This window comes from Manacus vitellinus, unplaced genomic scaffold (assembly GCF_001715985.3).
Source record: "Manacus vitellinus isolate BGI_N305 unplaced genomic scaffold, ASM171598v3 scaffold_22_pilon, whole genome shotgun sequence".
Taxonomy (NCBI): domain Eukaryota; kingdom Metazoa; phylum Chordata; class Aves; order Passeriformes; family Pipridae; genus Manacus; species Manacus vitellinus.
In genome coordinates this window covers 2,761,910-2,781,386 of record NW_021939632.1, presented here as the reverse complement: position 1 = coordinate 2,781,386, position 19,477 = coordinate 2,761,910, and the positions used below count along the sequence as shown (strand labels likewise).

Here is a 19,477-nt window from a genome sequence, read left to right as displayed (position 1 = left end):
CATCTGCCCGGCTCGGGCAGGTCCCACCCGGGCCCGTGGGACACACGCCGGGTGCTGCTTCCCGGAGCGCCGAGACCCCGCAGCGCCCGCGGCGGCGGCACGGGCATGGCAGGGTGTGGGAAACTACCGAGGGTTTAGGAGCAGACTTCCACTAAATCTGCTGTTCTCAGGAGTCTGATAAAAAATAAAAATAAATAACCAAATTGATATAGCTGCTCGGTTGCAGCAGGAGGAAACGCTTGGCCACAGGGAAAGGGGACTCTGATTCCGCACATCTCGGTCTCGATAGGAACTCGCTCCAGCGTAACTTCTCAGCCCTGGGCCGCCAAGAAATTCTGTGACCTTGCATAGGCAAAACTCCATCTGAATTAAAGGCACGAATTTTGGACAGTCTCGATGTTAACAGGATCAAATCTAGAGCCAGCTCATGCAGCATTCACAGATTTCATTTACTTCTAAAATGTGTTAGGGCCATTTTAATTTTCAGTAAAGTACCTACAAAAGACATCCATGTAGCCTAGTGAACCCACTTGGATTTTCCAGAGTGTCCTGCAGGGCAAAGTGTAAACAAGCCTTCACTCTTGGATGGAAACAGCAAGGACAAGCAAGTGGCAGAAAAGGAAAGGAAGAGTTCAAAGGAGACAGATGACTTCTCAAAAGAGGATGAAGCCTGAGGAAATCATAGAATCACAGAATGGTTTGGGTTCAAGGGGATCTTAAAGATCACCCAGTTCCAATCCCCCTGCCATGGGCAGGGACACCTTCCACTATCCCAGGTTGCTCAGAGCTGCATCCAACCTGGCCTTGAACACTTCCAGGGTTGGGGCATCCACAGCTTCTCTGGGCAACCTGTGCCAGTGTCTCACCACCCTCACAGTAGAGAATTTCTTTCTTATATCTAATCTAAACCTGCCCTCCTTCAGTTTGAAGCCGTTCCCCCTTGTCCTGTCACTACATGCTCTTGTAAATAGTTTCTCTTCATCTTTCTTGTCAGCTCCCTTTCAGGTACTGTAAGGCTGCAATTAGGTCACCCCTAAGCCTCCTTCCCAGACTGAACAATCCCAATTCTATGGGTATCTCTCCAGGATATTCCATTCCTGGAATATTTCAAAAGCTCTCCTGCAGCTCCCTTTTTACACTCTGTACAACTACCAGGGAACAGGTTCAGCCAGATTCTCCTGTCTTGAGGGCCAGTGCAAAATCTGAAATAAGTATGTTCGATTTGTTGCAGAACTGATGAAGAGTCACTAATTCCCGGAGGACCAAGCCCTGTCACCTGCCTGCAGGCATCTTTGCCCCTACACACATGTGCACACAAGGCAAGTGCTAAAGGAGTTTCTTGGGCCAGTTGCCACGGCCACTCCCCACTGCTGAACACTTCTTTGGGAAATCCTGCCTCCTCACTGGAAAGAACTACAGCTGAATTCCAGCAAAAGGTATTTTCAAGGACCGCATTGACACGTTAAAATCACCAAGCACTGCTGCTAAAAAGCACTTTCAGAAGTGGTCGGTGTTGAGCTCTGTCTGCTCCTATTTAAGTCATGGCAATTTTCAACATTTTCCTTCTTGGCAAGAGAATCCTTCCAAGAGAAGGAGCATTCCTTCAGCAGGGCAGTGTGTGTACTGGAGGAGCACACTGCTTTTCCATACTCAGCACGTGAAAAAAACCATAACTGGCATAAACTGTCCCATCTCCAAAGGCAATCAACCAGTGGCAGTCACATGCACAGCAGTTTGCTTTCTTTAAAGAACAGATTTTGAAAATAATAAGGTAGCACAAAGGCAAGAGAAGTGGCTCCAACTTAGCTTACTTGTAATGAATATGTGATGATGTGGAATGGTACAAATTCCCTCAGTGCGTGCTCAGGATGGCTGCATGACTCACAGCTGGCTCAGCCACCAGCATCTTCATGTGGGCCTTCCTCCACACTGCTTCAGGGTCTACACCACATTCCAGGAAAACCATCACAAACCATTTGAGAAAGTTTTTTAGAAGTCCCAGATAAAATTCTCTCTCATTATGCTGAGTACCTTAGCTCTACTGGGAATAAAAGGGGGGGAAAATGAAAATAAAAGTTAAAATTGTTTTATCAAAGTCCAATTCTTGAGTGCTTTCAGGGCTATCAATGGACACCGCGAGTTCCACAGACCAACTGAAATCCTTTCCCTCAAGTTACATAGGTCCTCAGGACTGGTAGATGGACCATCCAAAGACTGGCAGACCTGTGTTATCAGACATCCTGAACTGTCATTTAAGAAGACTTTCCATAGTCCATATGGTGTCAGTGGAAATTTGTCCAGGGAATGGAGTCTGGAGATGGATATAAGAGAGTAAGGAGGGTGCCAAAAGGTTATGTGGGATAAAACCAGTATGGGAACACCACAGAGGTGTCAAAGATACAAACATGGTCCACAGAAACAGGGAAAGTAGCAGTGCAGAGGTTGGTCAGCAAGAGATGTGAATTTGAAACATCCACAGGTCTGAGCCATCCTATGAAATGTGGAAAGGACTGATTCTTAGTAGGATGGATGTTAATTACCACCTACCTCATCACCATCTTCTTCAGCTGCCAGGCATACATGTCTTACAACACAGCAAACTGCAATTTCCATGTACACAGCACAGACTGTGAATAAACTACACAATTTAGCTAATCACATTGCTTAATGACCTACAAATCCTAGATCAACAGTAAAACACGCTGTGACACGTAGAGTATGTTCCTAGACTAAATGAAGAGCCAGCCTTTTTCAAGTTCATTCATCACTGCAAACTGTATAATACTTTGCCTTTCAAATGGATTTTTACCTGATGTTGCTCAGTGTGTGTAACAGCAGTTATCAATATAATACCTGACCATCACTACAACATTCTTGTTTCAATTCCTTAAAATAGATTTTCAGGAAACAACTCTGTGAGAGCCGACACTGCCAAAGCGCATTTCCACACCCGCTGTGGGGACTCGCACTGTCCTTAGAGCTCATTTTCAACTGGCTGCAACATCCATCACTCTAGCTACGTGTTTGACTAGGAGACTGATCAATCATCCTGTTCACTTTGATTTGACACTTTCCTTTAAGGTAACAAGTGTTGTTTTAAAGAAAATCCCCCTTTCTGAGTCCTGGTTTGCACAGAAAGATAATTTTGTCCCAGTGGTATCCTTGCGCTTGCTTATCCGTCTTTCTGAGCTGTAACTTTCTTAGGCTGTTCTGTCTATAATTAGCTTTGTAACAAAGATGATTTCAGGAACTGGCAAGAGAAATGGAAGAAAACACAGGTCTTGAGAGAAAACAAATAAGTCATCCTTTCAGCTTCTGATGTCATCCTCTGCTTTGTTCTTACACAGCACTGCGTAGTCGAGATTACCTCGCAATTACCCTGAACATTTCCAGCACTCGCAGTTGTTGCTTTATCGTCTCTCATGACTCAGTTTATCTTGTGGCAAGAAAGACCGATTAAAGAAGTGCTGCTCCTGAAGACCTTTCAGAGTATAACACATTTTGAACAGTCATTATTCATATTACAACAGAGAAATATTTTTTTATAAATCACACTGCGAAAAAAAAATGGATCCTCTTCATTTCAGTTAGGCCAGGCTAGTGCTTTTGATCTAACAGCAGTTACAAAAGCTCTGTTACTTCTGCCTCTGTGAAATGGCACTAATGATCACATCTGACCATGAGAATAAAAAAAATATATATATATATAAATAAAAGTGAAAACTAACACATGTTCAGTGCCACTGCTTGCATTTCTATAGCCAGGCCAGCTTACCTCTCTCAGGCTATGCAGCTGAGAAGGTATCACCTCCTCTAAATGAAGGCAGCTATGTACAAGCTACTGGCAGTGCACTGATCTGTCTCAAAAGATATCAGCACAAAGCTTGGTCTGGGACTAGGCACCCACATTTCTAGGCAAGAAGCTTGAAAGGTGCAGCCGCTGGCCAAATAAAATCACACACAGAGCGATCACACAGCAACATGTCTTGGCTCTCCTGGAAGACAAGAGACAGGCAGAAGTTGCCCAGGATGATGGACTCTAAGCAGAAAGAAACAACAGTGACTTGTACATCCAGCAATCATCCAGAAGTTCAAATACGGGAGGTAGGAACTGGATCTCATGCTTTCTGCACGATGTGCATGGCTGCTTACACACGCAAAGTGATGTAGCTGCAAAAGACACACACACACACATTTTAAAACGGAACCTCACCAAACCATCCTGTTTAATTTCTGCCAGTGACTCAAACACGTATGCATTTGACTACCTTTGAAATTGAAAAGCTGGAGCAGATGGTGCAGCAGGAACCTGAAGACCAGCCCTGGTGTGACAGGGGAAGGACACTGCGGAGGAGGCAACTTACCTGAGCAACAAGGGCAGGGCTGTTGGCTTCAGAAAGGACAGCACACATGGGCTCCATTTTAACTCCCTATGCCAGTGGACAGCTCTCTTCTTTAAACCCCGTGTCTTGACAGCTAAAGCAGACAAAAAAGCAAACAATATTCTCTCGGAGACTATATTCTGTTGATTTGCCAAGCGCAATGCAGAAGATAACCAACACACGGGACACTTGAACACTCTTCCAGACTACCTCCCTAAGCCAACCCACCTCCAAATAGCTCAACTTTATCATAAACTGCTGCCTAACCTGAAGCTACAAAATAGTTTACCCTGTGCAGTGCAAGAAAAATACTAATTTCAGCTAGATATATTTAATGCCTCTAAATACACAAATAACCAATTATTTTAACAGAAAATTGTTTCCTTCTTCTAGCAAAAAAAAAAAAAAGGCAAGCCAATTTAAATAGACAATTTTTCTCACTCAAAACAAAATGTAGCTTCTGGCAAATTTTTTCAATATCAAAATATTGAAAAATATCTTGTTTTCAGTATCACTTTACTATTTGACAATTTTAATCACGTAAGCCAATACGCAGAAATGATCAGTTTTGATTTCTTATTTCCATTGTATAACTAAAACAAATAAAAATCAGTATAACTAATATAAGCAAACATAAAGACAAGCAGGGTGGCTGAGTACAGAGACACTTTGTCAGGCATGTTGCAGAGTGCACCCACAATTTAAAAATATTAAACATGAAACCATTGAAAGTAGTTACTATACTGGCTGGATGTTAACATACCACGTTAAGTAAGGTTGAAACAAAGTCATATCAAGTCATGGTGCTGTATTCACACCACACTTCAGAGGTATGCAAAGGCACTAGGAGACAGCAACACGGATCAGAGGGACTGAAAACCAGCAGCTTTCCCATGGCCAGTTCCCAAAACATCTGTGCTGATGTAGTCAGTGACCACCCTGGGCTGCACATGGCCACCCCTGCTTAGGGCTGCTGTCCTTGGGTAAGACAGAAGAGCAACTCTCCTGAGCGCCCTTTCTCTGCTACCCTGCAAATTCAGTCAGCTCAGAGGGGATTTAGGCTGAGGCCAGATGAAAAGCTCCTCTCCTGCAGGCACCGCTGCCCAGAGGAGGTTCCCGAGGTGGCTGGTGGAGAACGCCCAGGCAGTGACCCTGCAGGCTCCAGGCCCACCAGGAGAGGGGCTGCTGACATCCCAGACCCGCACAGCTCCTCCTGCCGTGCTCATCTGAGCACAGCTCAAGTCTCCACATGCTACTGCACTACTGTTTTTTCTCTTTAAAGAGCATTGTGCCACTTTTAACACTTTCTCACATAAAACTTGTTCTTACATGAAGTAAAATCAACAGAGCCATGCATTGCACAAAAATCGAGTATTTACCAAGAGGGACCCTAACAAAAGATTCAGGGAAACGATGCCGTAAACACACGAATAAATAAAGGTGAGAAAACTAAATTAACTTAAAAACTTAATTAATTCTATGGGGCATATTTCTGGTTTTGTAAGTGTATATATGCTATAATCTTCAATATTTCTCAAAATAATTGCTTCAACAATAGAAAAATCTATGTAACAAATACTCCATATATAACACATGCTATGAAATGTTGTAGCACACATGGCATGCTGTTATACAACAGACTTGAAATCTTAAGTAATCAAGTTCACCTTTCTTAAAACTGAGATTCAAATGACGTCCTGGTTCTCATTATTATGAGGAGTTGCTGGGACTGAATAAACTCCCTCCAGTGCAAACAAAAATCACAAAAGGAAAGCTGACAGTCTAACACTAGGTGTTTCTATTGAAGTAAGTGATTCCAGTGCAATCCTCTCAGACAACCAGGATTAAATTTAAGGTCAGATATTCTGTTTGCTGTAATCAAAGGTGGCAATGAGATCCAAAGGAGAAGAAAACCCAAATAAGTTTTGTATGTCTCAAATCAATATTTAAATATTTCATTTAATTGTTGAAAAGTATCCACTTCAGTTCTTCACAATTATATGTATCTTTACATGTCTTCATCTGTCTCGTCAAGAAAGCAGATTTTGTTCGAAACTATCTAACACGAAAAATACTGCTAAGTCTATTCATAAAACAGTATTCTATATTTTTATTTTTCAAACAGCAAGTGACCACATTTAAAATGCATCATTTGCAAATATAAATTATCAAACTATTAGTTTAATTAAAAATAAAGCAAAAACATAACTTCCCTTAGTATCACAATACATAGAAGGGTATTATAAACCCAAAAAGACTAAGTTAACCATAAGAAAACAATAACGTCAAAAGTGATGAAACTCATTAAGTCACTTAATGAATAAATCAGTCCTAAGAATACAATACCATTCACCATGATTATGTAAAAAAAGCAATCTTTCATTGTATTATACAGATAGAACAATCCAATCCTTCATGCCACATTTTGTAAACCATGATATAAATTACACTCACAGTCAAATGAACAGGAAGAATAACTCCCAAAATATTTTAAGTTGCTTTTAGGGCAGAAATAAAGGCAGAAATAGAATCCTTTAAAATATATCAAGTTTAACCAAAAAAATTCATTTGGTCAAGCTTGCTATCCAAATAGTTTTGTTTCCTGCAAAACTATTTTTGTCTTTTTTTGAATTATGAAATTTAAATGTTTTTACATATTAAATGTAAGTCATATGTTGAACTACATTAAATCCTTTTATATTTGTATCATTTTTGCCATGAGACCCAAACATCTTCCATGTACCTATGTGCACACACACACACACACACACACAAACACACATGCACACACACTCCTCTTGGTATCAGGAAATTCCTCATTTCACAGGAATAATGAGAGACTCACATACTGATTTCTGTCAGAAACATAAGGAATATACAAATTCATACTCTTCAGGTTCCTATAAAACCATCTCTCACCTATATACATACTTTAACTCTTGGAATTCAGGTTACGGTCTTTTGTCTGATAACAAAGGGACGGAATAGATGTTGTAGGATAAAGAAATACTGTATAATAATTGAAATAAACCTATTGTCCTAAATTTATCTATACAAATTATCTTTTTTTTAATTAATTGAAATACAAAGAAGGCATATTGACTTCAGAAAATAACACTATATCAGAAATTCACTGTAACAGTGTTCCACTATATATATCATAAAGTTTTTGTAACACAATTTCTTCTGTACACTAGATTTTGTACTAATTTCTCTGTCTTCAAATTCATTATATTTTCATATCCAATTCAGCACTGTTTAGTATGCCTTCAAAATAAAAGGAAGTCACTTGCTTTATTTGAATACCAAGTTCCCTCCCAGACAGCAATTAAAGAAAGACAAGACTACAAAGACAAAGTCCAGTATAATTCATTTCTGACAATGAAAATTTCAACCCCTCATACTGTTGCAAAATTCCTCCTACTGAAATGTTTTACTACAATAATAATAATTATAATAATTATAATAATAAAAAGCATACATTACATATAAAAGATACCAGTGTACTAAAAGTGACAGAAGTGGACTAGCAAATCCTTCAAAGCACATATTATATAAATGACTAGCATTTAAAAACATTTCTTTTTCTATAAAATGTAGGTCATATACATTTATAAATTGGGGGGGAGGTTCTAAAGCAGTGATGACTGTTCAAATAGTTATGCTGCTCTGTACAGTCTAATACCTATTCAATTCAAACTATAAGTTTGACATTTAGTTTATTTATCAGAATAAACCCATCTCAACATCTCATAGCTCATAATTTGAAAAATATGCAACTCAAATGACGAGGTGACTCCTAAGTTCACTGTTTATCTGCATATGAAATAAGAAGAGAACTACTCCTTTCTGTGGGAGGCCCCAGTCTCACCAGTTCAATATCAGGACTTAAAGACTCCAAATTAAGTAGAGGAACTGTCAGGAATCAGCACAGAAACAGAATAGTATCTCTCATCCTTTAGAGACACAGCTATTCAACTTTTGCAGTCTTCCTCATCTCGCAGAAGTGCAGCCAAGCCATTCATTTCTTACTCAAAGTGTGTACGGATGAAGCCATAGATCTAAAGACTGTCCTCTCTGTGACTGAAATTGTGCTGTGTAAACAATGTTTTATATTCCAGCAGGAGGACATTTGAATTTATTTATAAAAAAATGATTAAGAATATTCATTAACTCAAACAAGGCTATTAACTCCCAAAGGTATTTTTGGAACTTAACCTTATGCTACTTGTCAAGTTAGCACTGTCATGTATTATTGCTTACAAACAGTACATCATCTTATGCCTTCTAACAGAGCAGTACTGTGATCAGTTCATATTTACAGGCTTTTTTGTTTGTTTTAAACAAGCTATAAAAACATTACATACTTTACAGACAATACAAATACTCAAGTCAAACAAATGGAATGCATAACAATAAGAAACGTCATAAAGGAAGACTGACATAAGTCCTTGATTGTCAAGACACATTTATATTTATATATAAACTCTAGCTGTGCAGAATCAAAGATTCAATCATAGGTACATCCTTATTTGATAAATCATATTTACAGCATGGTATTGCATAAAAAAATAAAATAATGTTGTTTACACAATATTACCTTTCCATCCATTGGATTAAGGAAAGCAAGAAACAAGTCTTAGAAATGTTTGCTTGCCTCAGTTTGTGTTTCCTACCAAAAGATGTAATTTTAGAAAGGAAACAGAAGGTTTTGTAGGTCGAGTAGAGCAAAAGCGACTATAAATTTATTTCCCTGACACAAAGCAAATTAAACTTGAAGAAAAGTTTAAATTTTAAACTTAGACACATCTTTTCATTAGCAGTAATACTTTCTTAGTGCTTGTCCTTTGCAAAGTGAGTTTCAGCTAAATGCATTACATGCCTAACATAAACATGCATTACCATAAGTCGAATGAACTTTCAAAGTTACAAGGCTTCATTTTAGTAAAACATTTAACTCTATGAAACTGTGGCATTATTCATTTGCTTCAGTACCAACCATGTAATTTGAAAGTTCACATGTGTACTGGTACCGACGGCATAAGCATATTCCTGCCTGTTAACATTTCCAACCGGATTCCCAGGAGTATTAGGATTTTTCCCTGCAATTTGTAATGGTATTAAAACAAGCAAACAAAGGAGAATAAAAATCAAAGCTCTCAAAGCCAAGAAAATTTAGTTAGCAAATATACATACATAAAATAATCCAATGCTGCAAAATTCAGAGTGAATTCATCCAAATATTCTGGTTCATTTCAAATAGTAACTACACATGATACAAATACTATAAAAATATTCTGATCAAGTGTGGAATATAATGTATCTGTCCAAGTGGAAAGTTTTCATAGGAGAACATGAATACTTTAGAATAAACTCCAAAAGTTACAGTAGAACCCCAATAATTCGCAGCAATGTCTTAGAAACCCTTTAAAAATGACAATTTTGAAAATAGCGAAGAAGCAGGCAACAAAAGCAAGGATGTCACATCACAAAATGTACTTTGTTCATTTATTTTGACAACTGTAATTTAGTTTTCAATACTCCTTCTATCTCCCAGTATACTAATGTAGATGCTGTAGTATACTTGGGTGAAGTAGTACAGTATTATTGTATGAGACCTCGCTACAGTATGTTTTAGACCATTGCAGAGAGGTGGGAAGAGACCATCAGGGATGTAGAAACCTACTGGATGCTCTGTTTAGAAGTCAGCGAATTAGCAAGATTTTACTGTACTTCTCAATTAACAATGAAAAGCTCCCGTCATCCAAAAAACTGACAAGTATAATATAAAAATAATACAAGTTGTTATTTCACATGAATACTTCCTTGTCCTATTTTCTTCTTGAAACACAATTTTCCTAAAGACAACACTAGGAGACACAAGATCATAAACATGGTTCTTTTATCGTCCAATTGAAATTGTTTATGTTGTTATTCGTAAACCAACATACAGTAATACACATGGTTAATCCTTCTCCCCAAAACTTGTCATTTATGATTAATTCATTCTCAAATCAAAGGAAGAAAATGTAAATGCCTATTAGTATACCATTACAAGCTGATTCCTTCATTGTCTGTTATATTAATGGTAAAACATATCAAAAGATTCATGCTAAAAGGGACACTGTCAAGTAATTTAGGACCAAAATATGTCCTATTAATAAGTGCGTATATATTTATATATATATATATATATACACATGTATTGTGTATATATATAGTTTGTTAATAAATGTCATCAGTTTCCTCTTTTTTTAAAATTATCACTGCTCTAACACTAGTAGATATCCCCAAAATGTCCACCTTACACACACACACACATTTGGTGCTTGCATGACCTTTCATTAAGAATGTCTGTTGTTGGCTCAGGGGAATACACACAGTCACCCCAGCCTTGTGCGGACTGACTGAACAGCATCAGTACACGAACAGAGCAGAAAACCAAAGCTGCTTTTTTCCAAACATACATGAAAAACTAAAAAAACGAACAGTGCCCAGATCAACATGAAGAATGAGCATCTGTAGATTAAAAGCAGCAAAACGTGAGAGGTGAAAGATGTTATTAAATAATGTCATTATTAAACAAGCAGGAGCTTTTTACTGAGTTAAATCTAAATCATAGCAGTATATTTGGCTAACTCCTCCAGTGCAGAAAGCTTCATGCATCAGTGGATCAACTACTCACATCACTTTTAATTGTACATGTGGAAGAACCCTATGGGATAGTCCCTGTGGCTTAGACGGGGACTTCACAGCCTGTCCTAAGGCACAGAGTGTAGCTGGAGTGGCTCAGCAGCAGGCTAGGGAATGAGTTCTGACGTAAGGGATAACATTTCCTCAGGTGATTCCCCTTTGGCTGCAGGAAGAGCAAGTTCCTTCACTCTGTACAACAGTTTGCTCCCTCATGCTCCCATGGAGCAATTCCTAAGTGTGGAGATGGGATGGAGTGAGAGCAACTCTCCCTTACTCCTAAATCACCTTCTCCCAGCAGAGTATCAATGCAGTAACCTTTTCAAATAAAGCTGAGTCAGCCCCCTTAGGGAGAAGGAGGCTTTATTCCTCTTACCTCCCTATGGGGCCAGGACAGTGCAGTAATAACCTGGCCTTTTTTTCCCTTCTGTTCCTTGCTGTATTCAACAAATAGTACAATTAATGACCATCTACTTGCAGCATCAGGGCATGAGAGCAAAGATGCCAACACAGTATTATTCAGGCAGCACAAGCAAAGATGTCATGGAAATGAAACACTCAAAATATGCATTACAAGAAGTGGCTTCCTGGGATATAGGGGTCATATATGTTATTTCTGTGCAACATAGAATAGAAAGTGAAAAAACCAAACTGACCATAAAGGAAGAAAACCAGAATCAGTTTAAAAATATACTTTCAAAGAAATTTCTTTAAATGTATCATCAATAATCCAAAAGGAATTTACTTTTCTCTCCTAATGCCCGCTCTTTAACTTGGGGCCAAATATTTGGGCAAAACTATTGGTAAGTCATAGCACACTGAAACACCTTATTGTATTATACAGAGGGGTCAACAAATCAAAACAGAACCTGTTTTCTTATACAAAAGTATTAAGAAATAAGTTTACATAAATTGTATTTCTTGCCAATAAGAGAAGCAAGCTATGGATAAAATAAATACCCTTTCTCCCTCAACTGTACCAAGTGAAGTTAGTGCTGTACTAGTGCTATCAGGAGGAAAAAGATAAAGAGTGGGATCAGTTTCCTGGTAATGAAAATTAAGAAAAATATTGCTACTGCTTTCAGAAGAGGTGGGAATTGTTCTAGGTCCTGCTCAAGTCCTTTCTTAAAAGACAGAATATATTTCAGCCCCTTGAGATGCAGTCTTTTCTCCTATCTGATGGCTTTGTCTGAGAGATACCAGCTAGCAACAGCACTGTAAAAGCATGTATGCAATCCTATTTTTAAAAAATCACCATATACATACCTACCCATATGTGTGTGTGTGTGTGTTTTTCCCTGGTTAATCGGCCTACATGAGGCTTAAACTGCCTTAAACTACCAGACAGTGTCCCTTTAGGGAAGGTGCAATAGAATGAACATTACAGTTCAAAAATCTGTAACTTGTTAACTTAAACTACACAATAGTTAGGCTACTCAAATCTTACCACCTTAAAAATGCACACAGAACTACTTATCGTACCATACCGTATACTTCAAGACAAAGTACTATTCAAAAAAACATATTCGTGGTACAGGGATAAACTTTGTCCTTTATTTATACTGTGAAATGCAACGAAAACTTCTGATCACTCTCCTAGGCTGGAAAAAGAAATCCTGTTCACTAGCATCATTCACCGGTTTGGGGTTGGTAAAATTGTAATGACTTTCACTAAGCAAACACTAAAAAGGTAGGGAATCTGAATGCCTGCTTCTTCAGCTTTCAGGGATGCTTCAATAAATTTAATGGTCTGAATTGTCAAAATGCCAGACAGAGAATCAAAACAGTTTTTAGAGAAGCTAAGGATACCCCATCTCAAGTGTATTGAAGAGAATTACTGGAGTTGTGTGAGATGAAAATGATGCAACCGTATCAAACCTGAAAATCTCAAAATGGTTTTATTTTTTGAGAAATCGAAAACTATCAAGTTGGCTAAGTGCTCTATGTTAATCGTTATGAGTACGGAGGGTAAGGTACAATTAAGCTTTTAAATCTTGGAATACACAGTTTGTGTAAGCATTCTGCAATTGGGAATGTCATCTATAGAGTATTTTAGCTAAAACTCCAAAATCTTGGTATCTGTGTATGAAAAAGTCATTAAAAAGTTACATCTAGATTCAGCTGTACAAAGAAATACACATTACTTCAGGAATGAAGTAAAGGTTTTAGCAGTTAGGCATTCTGCTTAAAAAAAGTGTTTAAAGTATTTTAAATTAATCAGAATTTTAAATAGTAGAGTTAGTCTATCAGAATTCATTTTTTTTCCCTCCAAACACAACTCAAGGTAATGCAAAGCAGAAATAAAGGGCATATGATCTAAAACTTTTTTTGAGAGACTGAAGATTATTCTTCTAGAAAACGCCATCTTTTAAAGCCGTTTTTGCTTGACCTTTGAAACTTACTTGTTTATTCTGTGTGTTTAGTACATGTTGATTCCCTGCTGAAGAGCAATGACTATGCTGACAAGTTTAGAAATGACAATGTGAATAATATCAGACAATTACTGTCCTCCCAAAGTATACAAGGAAACCAGCAAGGAAACAATCATGGGGGAAAGTCTTACCTGGGGATTTTTTTTATTTTAAATTTCATAGAAGGTAAAATATTTTCTGGACTCGAACAAGTGAATAATAAACTGCCTTTGATAGGGGCACCAACATCAGGCAGTTCAATTACTGGTGGCTAACCGAAAAATTTAAAAAAAAAAAAAAAAGAAAAAGGAAAAAAAAAAGAAAGAAGCAGTTATTGGTCTTGCTAATATCAGCTTACTTTTGTTTTAACATAGCGCTCTTAAAAGCTGTACAGAACTCCATCTTTTACAGAGCAACCCCCTTTTGACAAATGTGTTCTAAAGTGCCAGTATTATTTACAAAGATTTCTTAGCCAAAAGTCTGGCCCGTTGTGGCATCAGGTGAAGAAGTCATCCCAGCTCTGCTATCATTTACATTCACCAAGGGAAATTCTGGGAAATCAGCACTTGTCCCTGGTCCCCGAAGGTTCACCTGTCCATTGGCAGTGCTAAACTGAGATGATATTCCAGCTCTTGCCCCATGGTACTGAGCTCTAAAGGGCTGCTCAAAGGAGCTAATTTGATATGCTTGATGAACAGACTGTGCCTCTGCTTTCTTCTGAGAAGTTACTTGATCCAAGAAGTCCTGTGTAGAGGAGGAAGAAGAATGATTTGCCTCATCACCTGAAAAGGGAAAAGGGTGCTGCGAATCACCAACCATTAGTCCAAAATGAGACTTGTCTGGAGTTGTTCTTAATGGAGAGTTCATTCCTGATCGAAAGCTATTGACAGGTATAGATGTGTAGACCTTCTCCATGGAAGGAAATGCTGGCTGGGTTGTAAGAGTCTGGTTATCAGTCACAAAATTAAGGCTCGGGTTGTTCAAATAGGCATCATTTTGGCTAGTTCTGTCCAAAGCTTGTTGTAAAAACTTTGAATATTCTTGTAACATACTAGCTTTATCTGATGAGGAAGCTTGAGAGCTTGTTCCAACCGTCTCAGATTGGGTGACCTCAGATACTTCAGAGGAATTGATTGATATACTGGAGGTCACTTCCGTGTCAGCTACGCTGAAAGAGATCTCATGTTGTCCATTAGCCTTGTGTGAATAATGATCTAACAGAGTTTGCAGTACCTCATCTGGAATGACATTTTTGTCATGGTTACCTTTAATTTCAACATTCAGCGCCTGTGTGTCTAATATTGAGGCTGTAGCAGTTTCATCAATGACACTGGCCACAGCTGCCTGTGTTACTGAAGGTTGAGATGCTATGGTACTTACATTCAAGGCATATTCTCGACTGTTGTTACTGGCTGCTTGTAGATACCTCTTTTTCTTTAAGAACTGCATTGCATCATCATAATTAGTGCTGCTGTGTACAGGTTTACTGGGCCCTTCCTGTAATGTGTCCACCTGATCAATGTCAGCATTACCTTCAGAGTCCAGTAAACTTTGCTTATCCACAAGATCGAAGGCATACTTTGAAACCTTGCTGTCTTCATATGTAGACAAAGGTGAAATGGTTTGACTTTGCTCGAGTGGCTGTTTTAGACTCCTCTTGTTAACCTTTTTGAGAACAAGCTTAGGTGGGTGTATTTCTCCAGAATTCGCTTCTTCTAAGTGCGTTCCACTGACCGAAGAATGTGGCATCTCAACAGCATACTCCGCTACCATATATTCATCTTTTACTTTAGTACTGGAAGAGTACAAAGGCAAATAGTCATTTTTGTCCTTCTTGTGTTCCGATTTATCTGAACTTTCCTTATCCCCAGATTTTGTTTTCTCTGTTTTCTGCCTTTTCTTCTTTGGCAAGGAGCTGTCTTTCATAGGCGTTGAGAAACCAGAATCTTCCTCCGATGGCAAAAAGCCAACTTTGGTGGCACTTCTGTTCGGTTTCTTCTCGCGGTTCTCATGGCACATACGTTTGTGTTTCAGCACACGATCGGTCCTGGAGAAATACTGAAAAAGATGACGATGGTGATTATTGTTATTATTATTAGGGAAAAATAAATATATTAGCAGAAATAAACCTTTCATTCTAACAAATTTACTTGACAATTCATCCACTTTACCAATTTCTAATGAAGTGTCAAACAACAGTCAATAAAATCAAGCACAGCCAGCCGTGCCTCTGTGCATCAAGAATGCCCACTTTAACAGAAACAACATTTGTTATACATTTATGTGTATGCACATGACTACAACCCATGGAGAAATCCCTGTCTGTACTACTTGGGAATCTACTGCTGTTTTGTTTGTCAATCACGAGAGATTTCACCAAGTCATCTTACCTGCAAACAATATTCACACTGGTAAGGCTTCTCTCCACTGTGAGTTCTTTTGTGCCTTTCCATGTGATACTTCTGAATAAACCTCATACCACATTCATCACAACGAAATGGCTTTTCACCTGACAAAAAACATGTAGCAATGTTAATTGAAGAAAATGAATCAACGTTTTTCCATACAATTACCCGGTCAAATACTACATTCTTTATTAATAGTAGTAAGAGGATTTAGTCTATTGCTAATGAAAAACAACATAGGGCTTGCTCACACCACTATTTTTCCAATACTCAGTAGATGATGCCTCAAATTATTTTAAGCTTTTGTGCTAAAAAAAAACAAACCACCTTTAAAACTAAATCCTTACCCCTCTTTCTAATGGTGGTGCAAATATACGTCTTACACTTAACAAATGAAAAACTGCAAAGATGCTCTTCCTGAACTGCTGTTGCATCACATATTTTTAGGGCAGACGATTGTATAAAAATACCTCAATTCTCTCACCAACTCATGAACTCAAACCCATCCCTTCTAGGAGAGAATTATGCATTTCCAAACTTTGAATATAACATTTTTGAGAGTGCTCTGTATTTTTCCATATTTTTTACCTTATCTGTATGTAGAATTGAAATAACTGCTTTGAAAAAATCCTACTACTTTGGTCAGAACTCAAATTTATTTATTTTTTAAAAGCTAATTAAAAATATTTTATTTAAAAAACTAAGTTGAAAAAAAGGAACCTCTATAGCTAAACTGGTGTTTGGATACTTACAGATTTCTCATTTGCCCGGTTTGGTTTTTGGTTTTATCCTTTACTTTCATGAAGCATTTGTTCAGACAATATGCACTGCCCTGAATTCATCTTCAGTTCTCCCCTAATTTTTCCTCACAAAGAAGCCCTGCAATGATCTTTTCTGGGCTCTATTTTTGTTTCTTTTAACTTTTGCCTTACATCTTCCCTCTGATATTCTTTATTTTCTATGTTTCTCTGACAAAACTTAAAAATTCCAAGTGCATTGAAAAGTTAGTTTTGCTTTTACAGAAGTTCACTATTATTTAATAGAACTCAGCCTGAACAATAGTGATCTTTCCTCTTAATATTTACTATGAAATCTTTTGGACTGACACAGAGATCAGGGATTGTCGTGGCAGCATCTGTCAACATCCTCTTTGTTCTGGATACTGCACTGCACTGATTTTTGGGATATAAACCATCTATGCTTTGTTTCCAGAAATATGCAGACTATTGCTGTTTTCTGAAGTAGTTTTATTCTTACTAATTATGTTATGGACTAACTTTATTAAATTAACAATAATTATCAACATTTAACATTTTAAATTAATTCATTTTATTATTTAAAATGTTATGAGTGTGGTTTTCCATTTACAATAGAACTGTTTAGCCACATCCTTCTAGAAATGGAAATACAGTACCTTAAAATATGGTGCCTGTATTTATAGAAACTAGAATGAAAAATATCTGTATCGCCCACACATGTGCTCCTAGTCAGATCATTAATGCCCAGAGTTTCAACTGCCTTAATTCCAAGCAATTTCTAAATCTCTCTCTTTGTAAGCTTATGTCCTGTTTCCAATTATTAATTCTTACCTCTCCATGTGGCTTTTCAGCCAATTCCTTTCTTAGATGAAATTATTCCAATTTATTCTCTCCTAAATCAAATTATCTCCTCTACTCAGATCTCTCAGCTTCTTCCATCAGTTCTTTTTTCTACAAGCTCACAACCTCAGCATCCTACCTCTTCTTTCACTTGAGTTAGAGACCTTTATCATTTCTTGCTTATTAATAATTACCATAAAACTTTGCTTGTTTTCAGCACTTTTGTAAGCTGTCATATCTATCATATAATTCTCTCATACTGTCTATAAGCAAATCCTTCTCTCTGGCCTATTTCTTAACTTTCAAACTCCAGTTTCATTCTTCACCTTCTCTTTATTTGTTGGGCACCCTCATGACTATGGTGTTTTACTCCCATCAAGCCTGTTGAGACTTTCTGCATCAAATTCCAATCCTTGTCTTCAGTTTTCAGCAAGATGAGGCAAGATCTTTAGATGCCATTGTTCTCTTCCATTCCCAAAGTCTACTACTTAATCCTTACAGTTTTCTTTCCCTTTGCTCCACTATTCTACCTGGTGTTTCTTTTAAATTGCCTCTTCCAACAACTCTCCTTACATTGTCTCTAAGTTTGCTTTCATTCTACCTTATGTTTTTCTAGAGAAAGGAGCAACTGTTTGGTGATCTGTCTGAGCCTTATAGCAAAATAGCTCAGTCCTGTTCTGGCTCTGAACAGCCCCCTAAGGAGCTATTCTGCTACCCCAGGAAATGCAGAACACTTCTTTAATACACTTACCTGCAGCCTTATCCTCATTTCTGTAAATGAATGGTCACAGAGTTCCTTAACATTCATCTACTCAAGCTGGCTATTTGCTGGCAGAAGACTCCCTCAGCTACCTATTCCCATTTCAAGGCTTAAAAAGGGCCAAACAGGGGTTCTGAGGGTTTTTGGTGTATTATGACCACCAGCTATTTTGGAGACTCTCAGGGTGCATACAAAGGCACTGCTGGCCATGCCTTAACTGGGAGAAAATTCTACGGACACTGCCCTTGAACTGCTCAGCACAACACAGAAAATGGTATTTTTCAGTAGAATTCCAGAATGGAAGTAAGATTAAGAAAAACTTTGTGAAACTGATACCATACTTAATTTTGGCTTTAATCTTCATAAGGAAGATAATGTTAGAAAAAGATTAAAAATTAATATGGAGATACGCTTCCAATAATAATTTCTTAGCAGAAGCCTGAAACTTCAGATGCCTTCTGCAATTTTGTTGTACTTTTCAAACAGGATCTATGGCAAATGGAGGAGATCGTTAATAACAGCCTTTTGCTAATGCATGGAGAATCCAGGACATTTTTCTGAAATGTCTTGTTGAGTGGGATAGAATTAGATGTATAAAAAGAAGTCAAAATTTAAAAATACAATAATTACTGCATTATTTACGAACACAGCTTATGTGTTTGTCTATGTTGGCAATCTATTAAAACCCAGTAATAGAACTGTACATAAAGTGTTGTACAAATATTACGTGTATGAAGGCTGTAACAATTATAAAACCTCAGGCATTTTAAAATCTAAACAGACAAAAAACAAATCATAAAATAACAAAGAAGACAAAAAAAATCAGCAGGACTGAATAAGAAGGCACTTGAATCATGAGCCCCATTGCTGTTTTATTTTTTTAAATGTAATCTCAGTTTTTGTGATTAAAATGGAAAGTAGGGTGGCTTACACAATTAGGACACATGAATGCATGAGTGAGTAAGGTGTATAGAAACATCTCTAAGCAAAAAGAAAGCAGACATATTAGAAAAAAAAAAAGAACATTCAGCATCTTCTGGAATCTAGTAAACTGAAAATACGAAAATATTTGTGTACTAGTGACTCTTCCCTCTCTTACAACTAAAATGGCAATTTTCTGACTCATTAGGGACAAGTTTAGCAGCAGGGTTCTAGCACTGCTGCCCTCCTCTACATACAATTATTCCTAGTAAGTGAATTTTGTATTAATGCAATGTCTGCTTTTAGATGC

General features: G+C 37.7%; 1 protein-coding gene across 4 annotated transcripts in view; it reads right to left on the bottom strand.

Annotated features, from left to right (window-relative positions):
• Window positions 1–8,833: 8,833 nt before the first annotated feature.
• ZNF148 (zinc finger protein 148) overlaps window positions 8,834–19,477 on the bottom strand; it is a 40,387-nt gene continuing 29,743 nt past the window's right edge. For all 4 annotated transcript variants that reach the window (XM_029959853.1, XM_008922944.2, XM_018072637.1 and 1 more), the window contains 2 exons: window positions 15,874–15,992; window positions 8,834–15,541 (listed from right to left, as the gene is read on the bottom strand). In XM_029959853.1, coding sequence (XP_029815713.1) covers window positions 13,952–15,541; window positions 15,874–15,992 — 1,709 coding nt within the window. In that variant the 3' untranslated portion in view covers window positions 8,834–13,951. The remainder of the gene's footprint in view (window positions 15,542–15,873; window positions 15,993–19,477) is intronic.